This window comes from Heptranchias perlo, chromosome 30 (assembly GCF_035084215.1).
Source record: "Heptranchias perlo isolate sHepPer1 chromosome 30, sHepPer1.hap1, whole genome shotgun sequence".
Lineage (NCBI taxonomy): Eukaryota > Metazoa > Chordata > Chondrichthyes > Hexanchiformes > Hexanchidae > Heptranchias > Heptranchias perlo.
In genome coordinates, this window is record NC_090354.1 from 27,156,279 (window position 1) to 27,172,194 (window position 15,916).

General features: G+C 42.9%; 1 protein-coding gene across 2 annotated transcripts in view; it reads left to right on the top strand.

Annotated features, from left to right (window-relative positions):
- Window positions 1–2,181, top strand: part of gosr2 (golgi SNAP receptor complex member 2) — a 53,742-nt gene extending 51,561 nt beyond the window's left edge. For both annotated transcript variants that reach the window (XM_067969105.1, XM_067969104.1), the window contains one exon: window positions 871–2,181. In XM_067969105.1, coding sequence (XP_067825206.1) covers window positions 871–1,032 — 162 coding nt within the window. In that variant the 3' untranslated portion in view covers window positions 1,033–2,181. The remainder of the gene's footprint in view (window positions 1–870) is intronic.
- The last annotated feature ends 13,735 nt before the right edge of the window (window positions 2,182–15,916 follow it).

Consider the following 15,916-nt stretch of genomic DNA (forward strand, 5'->3'; position numbering starts at 1 on the left):
TTAGACATCAGCTTATGGTTTTGAATGGTATGGGCGGCTGCCGTACCTTTTACTTCTATTGAGAGAGCAACTCTGTTGACCCAGGAGTCTTCTGTACTTCAAATATCGATATTGCATTAAGAAAAGAACATCCATTTATAGAGCGCCTTTCATGACCTCAGGATGTCCCAAAGCACTTTAGAGCCAATGAAGTACTTTTGAAGTGCTGTTGTAATGTAGGAAATGTGGCAGCTAATTTGCGTATGGCAAGATCCCACAAATAGCAGTGTGATAATGACCAGATAACCTATTTGTTTTTAGTGATGTTGGTTGAAGGATAAATGTTGGCCAGGACACCGGGGAGAACTCTGCTTTACAGGGTAGATACTGTGAGGCTGTTTTCCCTGGCTGGAGAGTCTAGAACTACCCCGGAGGGCTGTGGATGATCAGCCCGTTGAGTACATTCAAGACTGAGATCGATAGATTTTTGCACTCTAAGGGAATCAAAGGATATGAGGATCAGGCGAGAAAGTGAAGTTGAGGTTAACGAGCAGCCAGGATCTTATTGAATGGCGGAGTAGGCTCGAGGGGCCATACGGCCTGCTCCTGCTCCTAATTCTTATGTTCTTAACTATCCTGTTGTTCTTTGAAACAGTGCCATGGGATCTTTTACCTCCGTCTGAGAGGGCATTAGATAATTACGCTTGCTAATTTGGGCAATTAAAATGGCCTTTTGAGCCAATATGTCCTTTGAGATCACCTGTCTAGGAATGACCTACCTTGTTCAAGATATCTTGAAGGATTTACAGTCATTTTTGTCTCACCCTTGTGTTCTGTTTCTTGCTGACTGCATTACGACTTGCCTAATAATTCTGTGTTCTATCATTGCAGGGAGCACAAAAGAAGATCCTGGATGTGGCAAATATGTTGGGAATGTCGAATACTGTGATGCGTCTAATTGAGAAACGGGCCTTCCAGGACAAATTCATCATGATTGGTGGAATGGTTGTCACCTGCATCATCATGGTCTTGGCGGTTAAGTACTTGACATGAGCAGATGTCGTCCTGCGGACTCTGCTCCAGAAACAAACCAGTATTTCCATGAAAAGACTGTCCAAGTGTTTGTCTGGCACATTGCTTTCAGACTTCAGCCCCCCTTTCGAAATTAACGGGATGAAATTTAGACGGCCAGTCTGGATAAAGAGCCCTTTGCACGTGATTTGTAATAATGCTGCCAATTGTTTTGGATAGGACCACAGATCAAAGATCTGATGAAGGCTAATAATTCTAATTCTAAGAAATAAAATGCTGGGTTCTAATCATTTGGAGGAGAAAAGCTCATTGATCATTTGTGGTAAAGCTGATTGGAGTGTGTCGCCAGGAAGCCATTTTTTAGTAATTGTCCCTTTTTTTTTCCCCCCTGTTTTTCTCTTCAAAAAAAAGTTAAATAATTCCAGGTGGCTGAGTTGACAGCTTCAAGAGCAGCAATTTTTCACCAAAAACTCTTAACCCCATGACTCAGTAAACTGAGGCATCCTTTTGATTTGCCGTGACCAATACCGCATCCGGTGCTTCAGGTAATGGCCAGTTGCACTGTGGTGATGCACAATCACGCTGCGCCACGGGTCGAGCCCACAATTCCCTAAACAACAAGCTCTTGATCCCAGCCGTGCTTCAGAGGCAGCTGTTGGCTCGAGGGTGGTTTGCCACAGGGTGGGAGAGAGACTCTGAGGATGTGTCAGCCCAGGCCACCCGCACACACCATCGAATGGTGGCTTCCAGACAGTATTGAGAGGCCGGTGAGCAAGGCGTCCATCTCCCTGCCTGTTTTTGTTCACCCAAGCACCCAAAAAAATCACTCCTCTGATGAAGATTTCCACTGATGCTGTTTTGAGCCTGTATTTATTATACAGCAGCAAACTACTTTTTACTTATTCTAGTTGATGCCCAAATGTCATCACTCTGGTTTCTGGCACTGGAAAGATGCCAAATGGTGTCTTTATTGTGTCTTTGCATTTGTAGAGAATGGGTTTGAAGAAAATAGATGTGATGTGAATTGCTCCTCATTGGAATAACTTGTACGTTCACTGTGCATCAGACTGTGATAATTTTCCACAGATCATTGACTCTTGGCCTGCAGGATACTGTTGGAATAACTGAAAAGTAGTTACTATACTGTCAATAAAAAAAAAACTAAATCGCTCCCCTTCACTGCTCTTTTGTCTCTAGTTCAATGTTCTTCTGCCTTTAGTCAATGGTTGAAGGGACTGCATTTGCCATTCTCACTGGAGATTAACCTCAAATGACATTTTAAAACTGCCCCTGTGCATATGTTCAATAGATACACAGAAGCTCATGTAAATCTACTGAAGTCCAAGAGTGCTTCTAATTTGAGACAATGATAAAATACATACGCTTTTATGTGCGGTCTGAGTTATGGCATTTCTCTAGAAATGGTTAGACTCGTGACTGTGTGTGTGTATATATATATATATATATATATATATATGCATTTGTCGCCAATTCTTGCCTCTTGCGCATGCCTGATTTTAATCGTTCAACCATTGGCAGCCGTGCCTTCAGCTGCCTGGGCCCTAAGCTCTGGAATTCCCTCCCTAAACCTCTCCGCCTCGCCACCTTTCCTCCTTTAAGACGCTCCTTAAAACCTACCTCTTTGGCCAAGCTTTTGGTCACCTGTCCTAATATCTCCTTATGTGGCTCAGTTTCAAATTTTGTTGATAATCGCTCCTGCGAAGCGCCTTGGGACGTTTTACTACATTAAAGGCGCTATATAAATGCAAGTTGTTGTTTTAATGATTTAATGCTGCCACTACACTAGATGCGGGTTGTCATTTATTTTGACATTCTGTCCATCAGACTGTGAATCCTGTCTTTGCACCTCAATACTTTTTAAATATAATATGTATATTTTATCCAAACCTTATAGGGCAGGTTTTAGGAACGGGAGCAGGCCATTCAGCTCCTTGAGCCTTTCCGCCATTCAATTAGATCATAGCTGATTTGTATCTTATAGCTGATTTGTATCTTAACTCCATCTACCCACCTTGGTTCCGTAACCCTTAATACCCTTACCTAACAAAAACCTATCAATCTCTGTTTTGACATTTTCAATTGACCCCCAGCCTCAACAGTTTTTTTTGTGGGGGGAGGGTGGTGGGGAGCAGTTCCAGATTGTCACTACCCTTTGTGTGAAGAAGTGCTTCCTGACATCACCCTTGAACTGCCTAGCTCTAATTTTAAGGTTATGCCCCCATGTTCTTCTCTTCCTGTGCCTACGACTATTGGATGCCCTGGGCAGAGAGAATATACAGGAAGTTGGGCTGGGAGGCGAGCACAGCCAAGACAGAGCTTGCCTGATCTTCTGTCCATTTAAATTAATGGTGGTAATTAGGCGGGCTCTATCAGTGGGCTTCCACGCCCGATGTTCCTGTATTCACTGCACTCAGGTGATCCAGTAGCCCAAAGCACGGGAAGACCTGCCCTGTAACTCTTTCCTTTGTCATGCACTTGGTTGATTTTGCAAATGGGCTTGCTTTGAACTGTCCATGGTTCTTGTTTATGTATCTGTAACCTTGATAAGTCAATGTCAAGTTTGGTGGTGGTCCAAATATCCAGTTAACTTCCTCTTCTCAACCTCTGGATTACTTTCGCAAAGGAGCCTGCTTAGAGCTGCTATTGTACATAAATGTGAATGCAAACATTCTGTACTTAAAAACCGCTTTATCTCTAACTACAAAATGTTTTAATGGATTGTTTGCTAAATTTGCCAAGGGACTTTTTTTTCAGACTCCTATCTCCTATCATTACCAAGCGAGACTATCCTGAGTACATTTGTTGCACCTAACATTGAATTGTGGCCTCAGTAAGATTAAAAGCTATTAGATTTAATGTCATGATACTAGAATCATAGAAGTTTACAACATGGAAACAGGCCCTTCGGCCCAACATGTCCATGTCGCCCAGTTTATACCACTAAGCTAGTCCCAATTGCCTGCACTTGGCCCATATCCCTCTATACCCATCTTACCCTTGTAACTGTCCAAATGCTTTTTAAAAGACAAAATTGTACCCGCCTCTACTACTGCCTCTGGCAGCTCGTTCCAGACACTCACCACCCTTTGAGTGAAAAAATTGCCCCTCTGGACCCTTTTGTATTTCTCCCCTCTCACCTTAAATCTATGCCCCCTCGTTATAGACTCTCTTGTTCTTGAATTAGGGAGGATGAAAACCAAATTAACAAGTCCCAATTAATTTGCCAACATATTTCCATATCATTTCTTTCAAAATGACCTCTGCCAGCTGACCTGGAAATGTAACTCTCACCATCTTAATGGACATTCTTAATGTAAAGGTTTCACCGGATTGAATAAAATCCAAACCACAAATTAATGGTGTGTGTGTGTAGGATTGTAGATATGTATGTACAGAAAGACAGCCAGGCCCATCAGTGCTCATCCTATCCACTGCAGGTTGCAATCTTGTGCGCAACTCTCTAAACTGCAACTAAAGCTTAATTCATGGAGAAGTGGGGTAAAGAATCACACTGTCCAATTTTAGCAAACACACTCGGGAAATATCCCCCTCCTGCTTCTGTGAGGCAATCAAGTAAGGTGAGTATGATTGTTCGTGACTCATCACCAACAATGCGTGTCAGAAATTCCTGGACACTGATTTCTTACCACAATCGTTGGAAATTTGTGTACAGACAGAGTGCAAATTCTAATATGTGCTCTCTGTAGGCAAGGCTTGTCGCTGGGAGCAAGAAGTCAGAAAATTAACCCACGGGTGGGATCTTCTAGCTGCCCTGTCACATGGACTATGTAATAATGTGCCTGACCTGGGAATGCTCAATAGCGACAACTGAACATTTATCAGCCAAACTGAAAGCCATCAATAGAAGTGGCATTTGAAATTATCATAAAAGGTAAATATGATGAAAAGGTGCAGGGAGATATTGCAAGAAAGTGAAAAGCTAATAGTTTAAAATTCTCTCCAGTGTAGTTTTGTCCTGAGATTACTTTGTTGACTTTGCTGTTTGAGAGTTTATTTTTTTTGAGCATTGCACAACTTTTTACAAATCTCTGCCAAGATTACATTGCGCACATGTCGAACGCAGCCTATCTGTAAAGTCGTGAGGAATGGCTCACAGAATTCACCTGATTTTTATTTGAATGGGAAGCTGAGAGAGAAACATGGTCCAGCTCTAAGAAGGTGGAAGTCATGGGTAGCATTGATGTACGAGGGATCACTTGACTTAAATTCTGATTGTAGAATGAGGGAGGACGAAAAACAAATTAACAAGTTCCAAATGAGTTTCGAAGTTAGAACATTTCCCCCTCCCATAGAGAAGTAGGTGCATGGGATGAACTCATCTAAAGCAGCGAACTCCTTTAAGAATGAACCGGATGGATACATGGGCAGCAATGAGTTGGGAAACAGTGGCATTACTCTGTGAACTCTATGGGATGTATTTTCTGATCAGTGAATCTCACATACAGATCTTTAATGTTCTTCTGAGTGATATTTCTAGGCAGCTATTAACCCATTTAAAATAAATAGGTTAATGTCCGTCTTAAAATAGCTCTCACAGGGCTGCAGTACGAGTGCTTTAAGTGTGCATATGTGAACATCACCGATCGTGGTTCCAGGCCAGAGGCTGCCACTGTGAAATGGCCAGGCTGCTGGAAGGAGTGGGTTTAATGGGACGAATTGGCTCCTTTTTGTGCCACATTTATGATTCCCTGGCCCTACATCTCAGGCCTCACTTGTCAGTCATTTATCCTCATCTCTGGTCTGATCACTACTGGCAATGGAGGGATTCCGCTAATTTTTGAAGGTCTGGGATGGAGTAGCCTGGGACTTCCACCCACTCCTCCAACTCTGGCCCAGCTCCAACCCATTTTCCAGGGTCTGGGGTCATTATTGGTGAAAGGTGGGCTCCCAGTAAGATTCCCGCTGCGAAAAGGAAGTATATCGGTGCCTGGCCCCAAAAATCCCAGTGGCGATGCGCCAGGACTGACATTGTGGTACCTGAAGATGCGGCTGATCATTTAAAGGGGCAAAAAAGCCCCGAAGATTGAAGGATATGCACCTCAGTAGGCCCTTTCAGATAAGAAGTTAAATTGAGACCTCGTCTGCCCTCTCAAGTGGATGTAAAAGATCCCATGGCACTATTCGAAGGAGAACAGGGGGAGTTCTCCCTGGTACCCTGGACAATATTTATCCCTCCACCATTATCACTTAGAACAGATTATCTGGCCGTTATCTCGTTGCTGTTTGTGCGTCAAATGGCTGCCACGTCTCCTACATTACAATGGTGACTACCCTTTTTTTCTAAAGAAAAAGTACTTAATTGGCTATAGAGCGTTTTGGGACGTCCTGAATTCATGTAAGGCGCTATATAAATGCAAGTTCTTTCTTTCTACATGGCAGCCCCGGGAAGCAGCAGGGGGGAAATGGGCCAGAGACCCATACTCTGCCTCCCACTGGCATTTGCACTCAGTGGGCAGGAAAGGGGTAGCCAGCGGCAGTTATGACGGAGATGGCTGGAGGGACAATGAGGCAGCAGCAGATTTTGCCTAATTCTCTGCTGCTATTCTGCCCCATTTCAGGCAGAGGCGAATCCAGCCTTTTATGTTGAGGCATAAGATAGATGATCTGAAAGTTCAAAGGAATTATTTAATTGGGGACAATGAAAGGGTCTTCTCACCAGACAGTATGTGCCCTTGGTGATAGTCGCACTGCTATTCTACCAAATCAAAGATGCTTCTCCTAGGCCCAGAAAATGATAGGTTTCGCTCCTGACATGTCCTAGTTCTTGAAATGACAAGCGATTGCCAATCAATCATCCTCAAAACTTTGAGTGTGAGATATTAGAAGTGGGACTAAAAGCTTGGTCAAAGTCGTAGGTTTTAAGGAGGGTCTTAAAGGAAGAGAGGGTGGTGGAGAGGCGGAGGGGTTTCGGGAGGGAATTCCAGAGCTTAGGGTCTGAATGCGTAGCGGCCGGTTGGGGGGGAAGGGAGTGGGGGGTGCTTAAGAGGCTAGAGTTGGAGGAACACAGAGATCTTGGAGTGTTGTTGGGCTGGAAGAGGTTACAGAGATAAGGAGGGGCGAGGACATGAATGTATTTGAATATGAGGATGAGAATTTTAAATTTGAAGTGTTGGTGGACCAGGAGCCAGTGTGGGTTAGCAAGGACAGAGTGGAACTAGGTGTGGGATAAGATACGGGCAGCAGACTGCACCTTGTACATTATTGATTTAGTAACAAGACTGATACTGTGGGGAGGTTGACACAAAAGTTAGGAGAAATTTTCAAATGAGTAGTTTAATTATTGCCCATTGTTTGGATGGGTGCAAAGAGCCTAATGCTACTATACAATTTCCCACTGCATGCCATTTGATTCACTACTCCTCTGGATGTTTTGTATAAATCAAGGTAGGTGACCAGAAATGGTCCAATTTTCCGATCTGGACTGAGAAGCATCCTGGGATGGCAGGACTGACGTATGAGGAGAGATTGGGTCGACTAGGCCTATGTTCACTAGAGTTTAGAAGAATGAGAGGTGATCTCATCGAAACATATAAAATTCTAACAGGACTAGACAGACTAGATGCAGGGAGGATGTTCCCGATGGCTGGGGAGTCCAGAACCAGGGGTCGCACTGTCAGGATATGGGGTATGCCATTTGGAACCGAGATGAGGAGAAATTTCTTCACTCAGTGGGTGGTGAACCTGTGGAATTCTCTGCCACAGAAGTCAGTGGAGGCCAAGTCATTAGATGTATTCAAAAAGGAGATAGATATATTTCTTAATGCTAAAGGGATATGGGGAAAAAGCGGGAACAGGGCACTGAGTTAGACGATCAGCCATGATCATTTTGAATGGTGGAGCAGGCCCGAAGGACCGAATGGCCTACTCTTGCTCCTATTTTCTATGTTTCTATGTGTAAAAGGAAAGTTGAGTCTTGTAGTGAGATCAAACCTACTTCTGTGGATCAACGAGGCAATCCAGAGATAGGTCCCATGAGACCACATTTACATAACTTGCCATTTAATTGGGAATAAAGATGCCGTGTCAAACTCCAATAAGCGAAGGTGCAATAAACCAGTGAAGCATAAAATATCCGGGGAACGTTCGCACCTATTTAAATGGAGAGGAAAACGAGTAACAAAATGGAAGTAATGAATTCACAGCCAATGTTAAACATGTATGTGTTTATTTTGTTTTGAAGAGTTGGCCTGCATTTCGGGCCTTGCTGTATGAATGCAACATTTAATTGCTTTTGGAGTTATCTTGATTCGGTTTTCATTGCTCGTTGTTATCTGTTTTTAAGTTTTTGTTTTAAATATTTGGCTTGTGACAAATTGCAACTGAACTCATTGAGCTGAATAAGGTAAATATATTTCTTGATAAAGCCATTGACATCCCTGAGCTCGCTGCCACAGCAAAGAAAGGAGAGTCTTTGAGCACGAGGGTTAAAGTAGCAGGCGGATTAAAATCTCTCGGAGGGGAGTGGGGGGAGATTTTTGACTTCCGCCTGAAACTGGCCCGAAGCCAGCGTTGAGAGGCTCGGACTGTCTTTTGGGGTTCGGGCCTCATTGGAATGCCAGCGGTGAGGTGTGGGCACCCTGCTACAGCTCACCAGTTGTGGGAGGGTGGGAAATTGGCCAACTCCCATGCTGAACCGGCTGATCGGGCCTGAGGCGGCGGAAGCTGATCCTGGAGGGGGTCGAACACGGGCCAGCAGCAGCCCACAGTATTTCCGTGAACCCAGCGCTCCTGATTCTTCTGGCCCCACAAAAATTCTCCCAAAGAAACTTTTGGGCCTTTTCTCGAGCGCCCAACAATAGTCCCTTTTCTTTTAACCTGAAGATTGTACAAGCTCCCAATTTGCGTTATAAAGCAGCCTCCTGCCTGATGCAGGTAGGCATGCCGATCGCCCTGAAAATTGCACCAGGCGGGCCTTGGGGGCGTCAGTGGGGTAGCAGAGGTGCCCCTCCCTCGATTATACATGCGAGAAACGGACGGCCTACAGTTGCCCCCTTGATGTTTATGTGGGAACAGAGGATAGACCTGAATAGTTACTCCTCAAATCATACTGTAGGAAATACTAGTGGAGAGAAAGAGCACTGCACGGAGTATCTCTTGGGGTCTCCAAGGCAGATAATTCAGAATTTCATGAGCTTAGGGGCATCTGCATTTTAGCTTGTCCAGATATAGGGCGATCCTTGAATTTCCCCATCTTCATTCCGGTTTAGCACCACTTTTAGAACCATTTCTTTAGTGCCTTTCTTTCCTTTACTCCTTTTTAAAATATCCATTTCACTGTTGAAACTTGATGGAACTCTACAATAGACATGACCTGCTGCACTACTGGTAATCTGCATTCCACCTCCATGGACTCTAACACATGAAATGTTCAGTTTTGCTCTTGCTGCTGCTCTCTTTCCTCTGACGAGAACTTTACCATCTTTATCATAAAAACCCTTTGTGACATGTTACCTCAGGCTTAGTGTAGGGTTGCCAACTCTGGTTGGACGAATACCTGGAGGTTTCACCATATGACCGTCCGCTACACCCAACCAAACAGCCTTTTTACCCCCTCTCCAATACTTTTATAACTAATAAACGAAAATGTTCAAAGAAAATGAGAATAGCACTTTTTTTTTTAACAACCCTATGATTTTTCTCCCGGATTGCTCACTGCAGTGTCCAGGAGATGAATTTTTAATTCCTGGAAACTCCAAGACAAAACTGGAGGGTTGGCAAACCTAGCCTAGTACCTCTGATTTGGAGGCCCTCTTTGTATATCGTACCATTGTTTCCCATTCATTGTCTGTCGCTACTGTGTTCTTTTGTGTGTACAAACTGTACTAAAAATATTTATTTGTTAAAATAACTAGAAAGTTATTAGCCAAGCAGTCGTACAGTATATAAGGGAGCTGCGGACTGTGTTCTCAATGTGGAGCTTACTCTTCCAAACTGCTATTGTCCTCACCAAGTTGAGGAATCGCAATGCTGGAGAATGTTAAAGCTTTCCACTGACTGTCAGCATAAAGTGCTCCTGCATCAGGCATATTATGGGTTGGTTCAATACATGTATAACTCTTATCATTTTTTCAAATAATCTGGTAAGAGCACATTATATTGCTTCATTGTGGAATTCTAGACTTCCTTTGCCCCACCATTGGTGGTCGTGTCTTCAGCTGTCGAGGCCCTAAGCTCTGGAATTCCCTCCCTAAACCTCTCCATCTCTCCACCTTTCCTCCTTAAAACCTACCTCTTTGACCAAGCTTTTAGTCACCTGACCTAATGTCTCCTTCCTTTGCTCGGTGCCAATTTTTTTGTCTGATTATGGTCCTGTGAAGCGCTTTGGGTCGTTTTACTACGTTAAAGGCACTATATGAATGCAACCTTTTGTTGTAGTTAGAATGACGGCCATCAGTGAGACTGTACCAATCCTTGTGAGTTTATTAGCAGTTTTATATCGGCGATCCTGTTTGAATTTTTTTGACAAGATTCTGTTAGTAAAATTACCCCATTTATTGCCTCACCCCAACATCTCAATGGGGAAGGGGAAAAGGTTATCCCAAATTCTGCCCAAGCATTGCTCCAGTTGCACCCCGCGTATTGTTGGTGCATTTCCTCTGGTTTTTATCCCACCGTAAATGTGACGGCCGCTTGACTGTCCTAAATGCCTGATTCCCTCCCCACTACCTGTTGGTTATAGAGTTCCTTGGTTAAACTGAGAGAACACATGTTGGTCATTTTCCTTTTTAATAAAGTGTGAAAAATCATTTTAACAACAGTGCTTGTCATGACCCCATCTATCTGACGGTTTAAACGTGAGTCAGAATGCCTTTACTTTTCTGTTTTAAATATGTTTGACTACCAATTGTTTTTGAGTATTTGGTCCACGCATTACCTGATAACTTTCACTAATGAATAGAAACACAGCAAATTTAAACAAGTTGGTGAGTTATTAATAACCTGGATAAACAACACCTTCCACATTAGTGGTTTCTCAGTTGTGAATTGGCTTATCTGTTCAATACTTTCCATTGCAACGCAAGTACTATTGAGTTCAGGATTACTGTGCTTATTGGCTCCTGTGATGGTGCTCTGGTCCTCGATGTGGTTCCCACATATGATGTGGAGATGCCGGTGATGGACTGGGGTTGACAATTGTAAACAATTTTACAACACCAAGTTATAGTCCAACAATTTTATTTGAAATTCACAAGCTTTCGGAGGCTTCCTCCTTCCTCAGGTGAATGTTGTGGAAATGAAATCCTCGAACCCTTCGCATTTATAAATCACAGAACAATGCCTGGTGATTACAGATAGTCTTTCCAACTGCCCGTTGCCACGGCAGTCACAGTGTGCAGACAGAGAGGTGTTACCTAAGAGGCCACCGAATATACAAACCACCAAAAAAAGAGAGAGAGGCAGAGACATAGAAAAGACAGCAAATGACCCGTTATATTAAAAACAGATAACATGTTCGCTGGTGGGGTTACGTGTAGCGTGACATGAACCCAAGATCCCGGTTGAGGCCGTCCTCATGGGTGCGGAACTTGGCTATCAATTTCTGCTCGACGATTTTGCGTTGTCGTGTGTCTCGAAGGCCGCCTTGGAGTATGCTTACCCGAAGGTCGGTGGCTGAATGTCCGTGACTGCTGAAGTGTTCCCCGACTGGGAGGGAACCCTCCTGTCTGGCGATTGTTGCGCGGTGTCCGTTCATCCGTTGTCGCAGCGTCTGCATGGTCTCGCCAATGTACCATGCTCTGGGGCATCCTTTCCTGCAACGTATGAGGTAGACAATGTTGGCCGAGTCACAGGAGTATGAACCATGCACCTGGTTCCCACATAGCCATGGTCTGAGGAATAGCCCTTATCACAAGATCACAAAATAATTACGGTTGATTAACTCGGCCCATCTTAATTCATCCATCCAATGTCCCTTCAATGCAGCATCCAATTGTTTCTTAAATGAGTTTTTGCCTCCACTACTCTATCTGAAAGTTTATTCTATATGTTGATCACTCTTTGTGTGAAGAAGAATTTCCTGGTATTTAGCTTAATGATACCCTTCTCTGTGTCCCCTAGTTCTACTCCTGCAGTTTAATTTGAAGGAATATTCCCGGTTGACTTTTTCTATACCCTTAACGGTCTTACGTAAGATCGTCTCTAAGTTGCATCCTATCCAGGCTGATAAGCCCAAGTCTCTTCGGTCTTTCCTCTTAACTGACATTTTGGATTAGCCTTGTGACTCTTCTCTGCACTGCCTGCAGCGTTTGAATGTCTCTCTCGTTTCTTGGCAACTAGAAATGGACGTAGTATTCAAGGTGCCATCGAACTAGAGTGCTATAAAATTTGATCACTGCCTGTGAGTTACATTCAACTGTTTTAGCTACGTTGTTCAACCCCTCATTTGCTTTGTTGATTGCTGCTCTGCACTAGTTGGACATGTTTAGCATCAAGTCAACTGAGACCCCTAGGTCTCTTTCAGTTTCATCCTCCACTATTTCAACACCATTGATGGAGTTGGCATGTCATCTATTTTTTCTTCCTATCTGTAGCACTTTCCATCTATCTGCAGTAAACATCACCGTCGTTGAGAAGCCCACTCGCATATCTTGTCCAGCTCACTCTGTAACTTCCTGTGGTGATGCTTGGAAACAGAAAACACTGCCACTCTGGGCACCAGATCTGATTTCTGTAGATCTAACAAACATTTTGCAGAATAATATCCAGTAACTCGCATTTACTATTTACAGTTAAAACAGTACTGATTACTAAATCATGGTCTGCCTGGTTACTGCTTATCATATCATGCCTTGTATATAAGCCTGTGTCTTGAATTCTATGGAACATTCCCCTGTGTATGCACACAATGACTTGCATTTATAAAGTGCCTTTCAAGTCCTCAGGATGTCCCAAAGTATTTCACAGCCAATGAAGTACTTTGAAGTGTAGTCACTGTTGTAGGGAAATGTGGTAGCGAATTTGCACACGACAAAGTCCCAACAGGAAATAAATGACCAAGCAGTTAATCTGTTTTTGGCGACGTTAGTTGAGGAATAAATGTTGGTCAGAAAACTGGGAGAATTCTGCTCTTCTTCAAATATTGCCATGGTATCTTTTATATTCGCCTAACAGGCAAAGGGGGCCTTGGTTTAACCAAACTCAGTTTAATCCGAAAGTCAGCACCTCCAACAATGCAGCACTCTCCCAGTCCCAATTATGTGCTCAAGTCCTGGAATTGGGGCTTGAACAAACGCCCTTCTAACTCCAAGACAAGAGTGCTACCAACTGAGCCAAACTGACACTTGAACCTAAAACCTTTGGCAAAGCCCTCTTTTTGGCACTGTTCAAAAAAAAAAACCTGTAAAATAAACATTGTGGAGCTTCATATCAAATGATTGCCAAGGGATAGGCTGTGCAAATATCTTTTGTTATTGAGAAAACTGGTGAGAGCCCAAGGCCCATAGCGAAGGAGACCACCAGGGTTGAAAAGAGTTGAAGAGAAATAGTGGTTAGCTAAGGCCAAGCTTGAATTTTAAAAGCCTGTTGGAGAGGCGAATGAGGGAGGTAAGGAGCTCCACAGTTCGAAGGACGTGTGAAACAACAAGCTAGAGTAGTAGACTGCGCAAATTTGTACTTTGGTGCTAACTCTACAATTAGCACAAAAGTACAAATTTGCTACTCATTTTATTATTTAATGCTTTTCAGTTGAAAATCTATAAATCCTTGTGACAGTAATAATGTACTGAGATACATCTCAAGGGTATTTGAGCACAAGTGGAGACAAGTTATTTCAGTCCTATATAGAACAGTGGTGAGGCCACTTTTGGGGTATTGGGGTGGATTTTACAAATTATTGCCCCTCATGATCTCTACCGCCCATTACGTACTCCCATTATGTGGAACTTTGCACTAAGACTTGTAATCATAAACTCGACCCCACTGTGTGCAGTTTTGAGCATTCTACCTACAAAAGGCAACTTCAAAAAAAAATCGTAGCAGTGCATTTCAGAGAGGACTTGATGCTCTAAGTGATGAAGAGAGACTCCGAGCTGAACTCTCTTTCACTGGGGAAAAGAAGATTGAGAGGGGACATGATCCAGGTGTCTGAAATACCGAGAGGAACAGATAGCATAAATGCAAGGGGGTTATTTCATTTGGAAATCTGAAAGCATAACGTCAGTTAATTGCATGCTTATAGATTCCAATGTTTGCGACTTTGCTTTTAACACTATAGTTTGGATTCCATCCTAAATGACACAAGTGAAGAATTAACAAAGCGCAAATAAAACTTGAGCTTAGACGGACTGTGAATATGTGAATTATGCATTGATTAACACTTAAAAACACAGCCAGATAACTATCTGAATAGGAACAAGACTGTGACTTATTAAAAATGCAGTTTGTGATAGAGGTGAATGGATTGTGAGTGAAACACAATGCGTCCTGAGTTGCTGGAGTCACAGAGATGTTAAACCAGGGAAGGAAAATGGCCCAGGATATGTTGTGTAGGATGTAAGGGGTAGCTAATCATTTTAGAATTTTGCTTGATAAATCTTTGGGAGAGCACAGAGAAAGGTTTCTTGAGGAGATTAAATGGGTTAAGTAGAGTCTATGCTAGAACATGGTCTGTACAAATTATATCTTTACAGACCAACCAAACCTCACTCACAGGAAGTGACAATCACTCAGCTTCGTTTGACAATGCAATGTGTTTTGATGTTTGTTTATCTTAAATATATGTTTTTTAAAAAAAATTAATTCTCTGGATGTGGGCATCGCTGGCAAGACCGGCATTTATTGCCCATCCCTAGTTGCCCTGAGTTTGATACCACTGAGTGGTTTTCTAGATCGCTTCAAAGGGCAGTTAAGGGTCAACAATGTTAGTGTGGGACTGGAGCCACATCTAGGCCAGACCAGGTAAGGACACTAGTGAACCACTAATGCGGCTGTGGGTTTATTTTTGAATATGTTTGAAATCTCTCACTCCTGTTGATCTTAAATGTCACTCATTGCTCAAATCTGAGCTATAGAAACCTTTTGTCCAGTTTAACTTTTATTTCATGTGTTTGGTGGATATTGATTCCTAATATCAATCCCCTCTGCATTCTGTTGTTGTGCAATGGATGCGTTCCGATTACCTTGGTCTTTAAGCAATTTCCAGGTCACCTTAACAAATAGTTGGATGTGCTCAACAGCAACGCTTCTGGTAGGTTGTGGAATTACACCACAAGTTGAGCATTTTCTCACCTGCTGCAGTCCTCTAACTGACCAGTGGTGTTGCTGTAGAGCAGACGCACCTGTGGGACACTAACCACTACCTATTGACAGGAAGCAGGAAATGGAGAAGTGGGGTGGAAATTAATGCAAAGAATCAGAGTATGAAAACAAACGAATGTTAATCTTATTTAAAAGCAATACAATAAGTCTAAAAAGCTGACGTAAGAAAAAAACCCTTGCATTTATATAATACGTTCCACATCCTTGTGACGTCCGAAATGAGTTAGAGTAAACGTCAGTGCAATGGGTTTTGGTTTCAATATGTTGAGAATTTGGTTCTTGTCCATCACACGGATCTGAGAAACCCCAGGGTTGAGTCTTTTGCAACCTCAGCATTTATATTTTTCAGTTCATTGATAGCAATGAATGATTTATACTCTGGACACTGATTCCTCTCATAAGTAAATGTGACTAGTCTCCATTTCAGAACATGGATGTGTCTTCCGTGTGCTTTATTGTGCAATTCACATGTTTCAGTGAGTATTTCACAGCCAATGAAGAGTGGTCACTTTTTTTTTGTAGGCAAACGTGGCAGCCAATCTGTACATAGCAAGCTCCCACATCCAGCATTGAAACCAGTGATTAGTCAATCTGTTTTTGTTGGTAA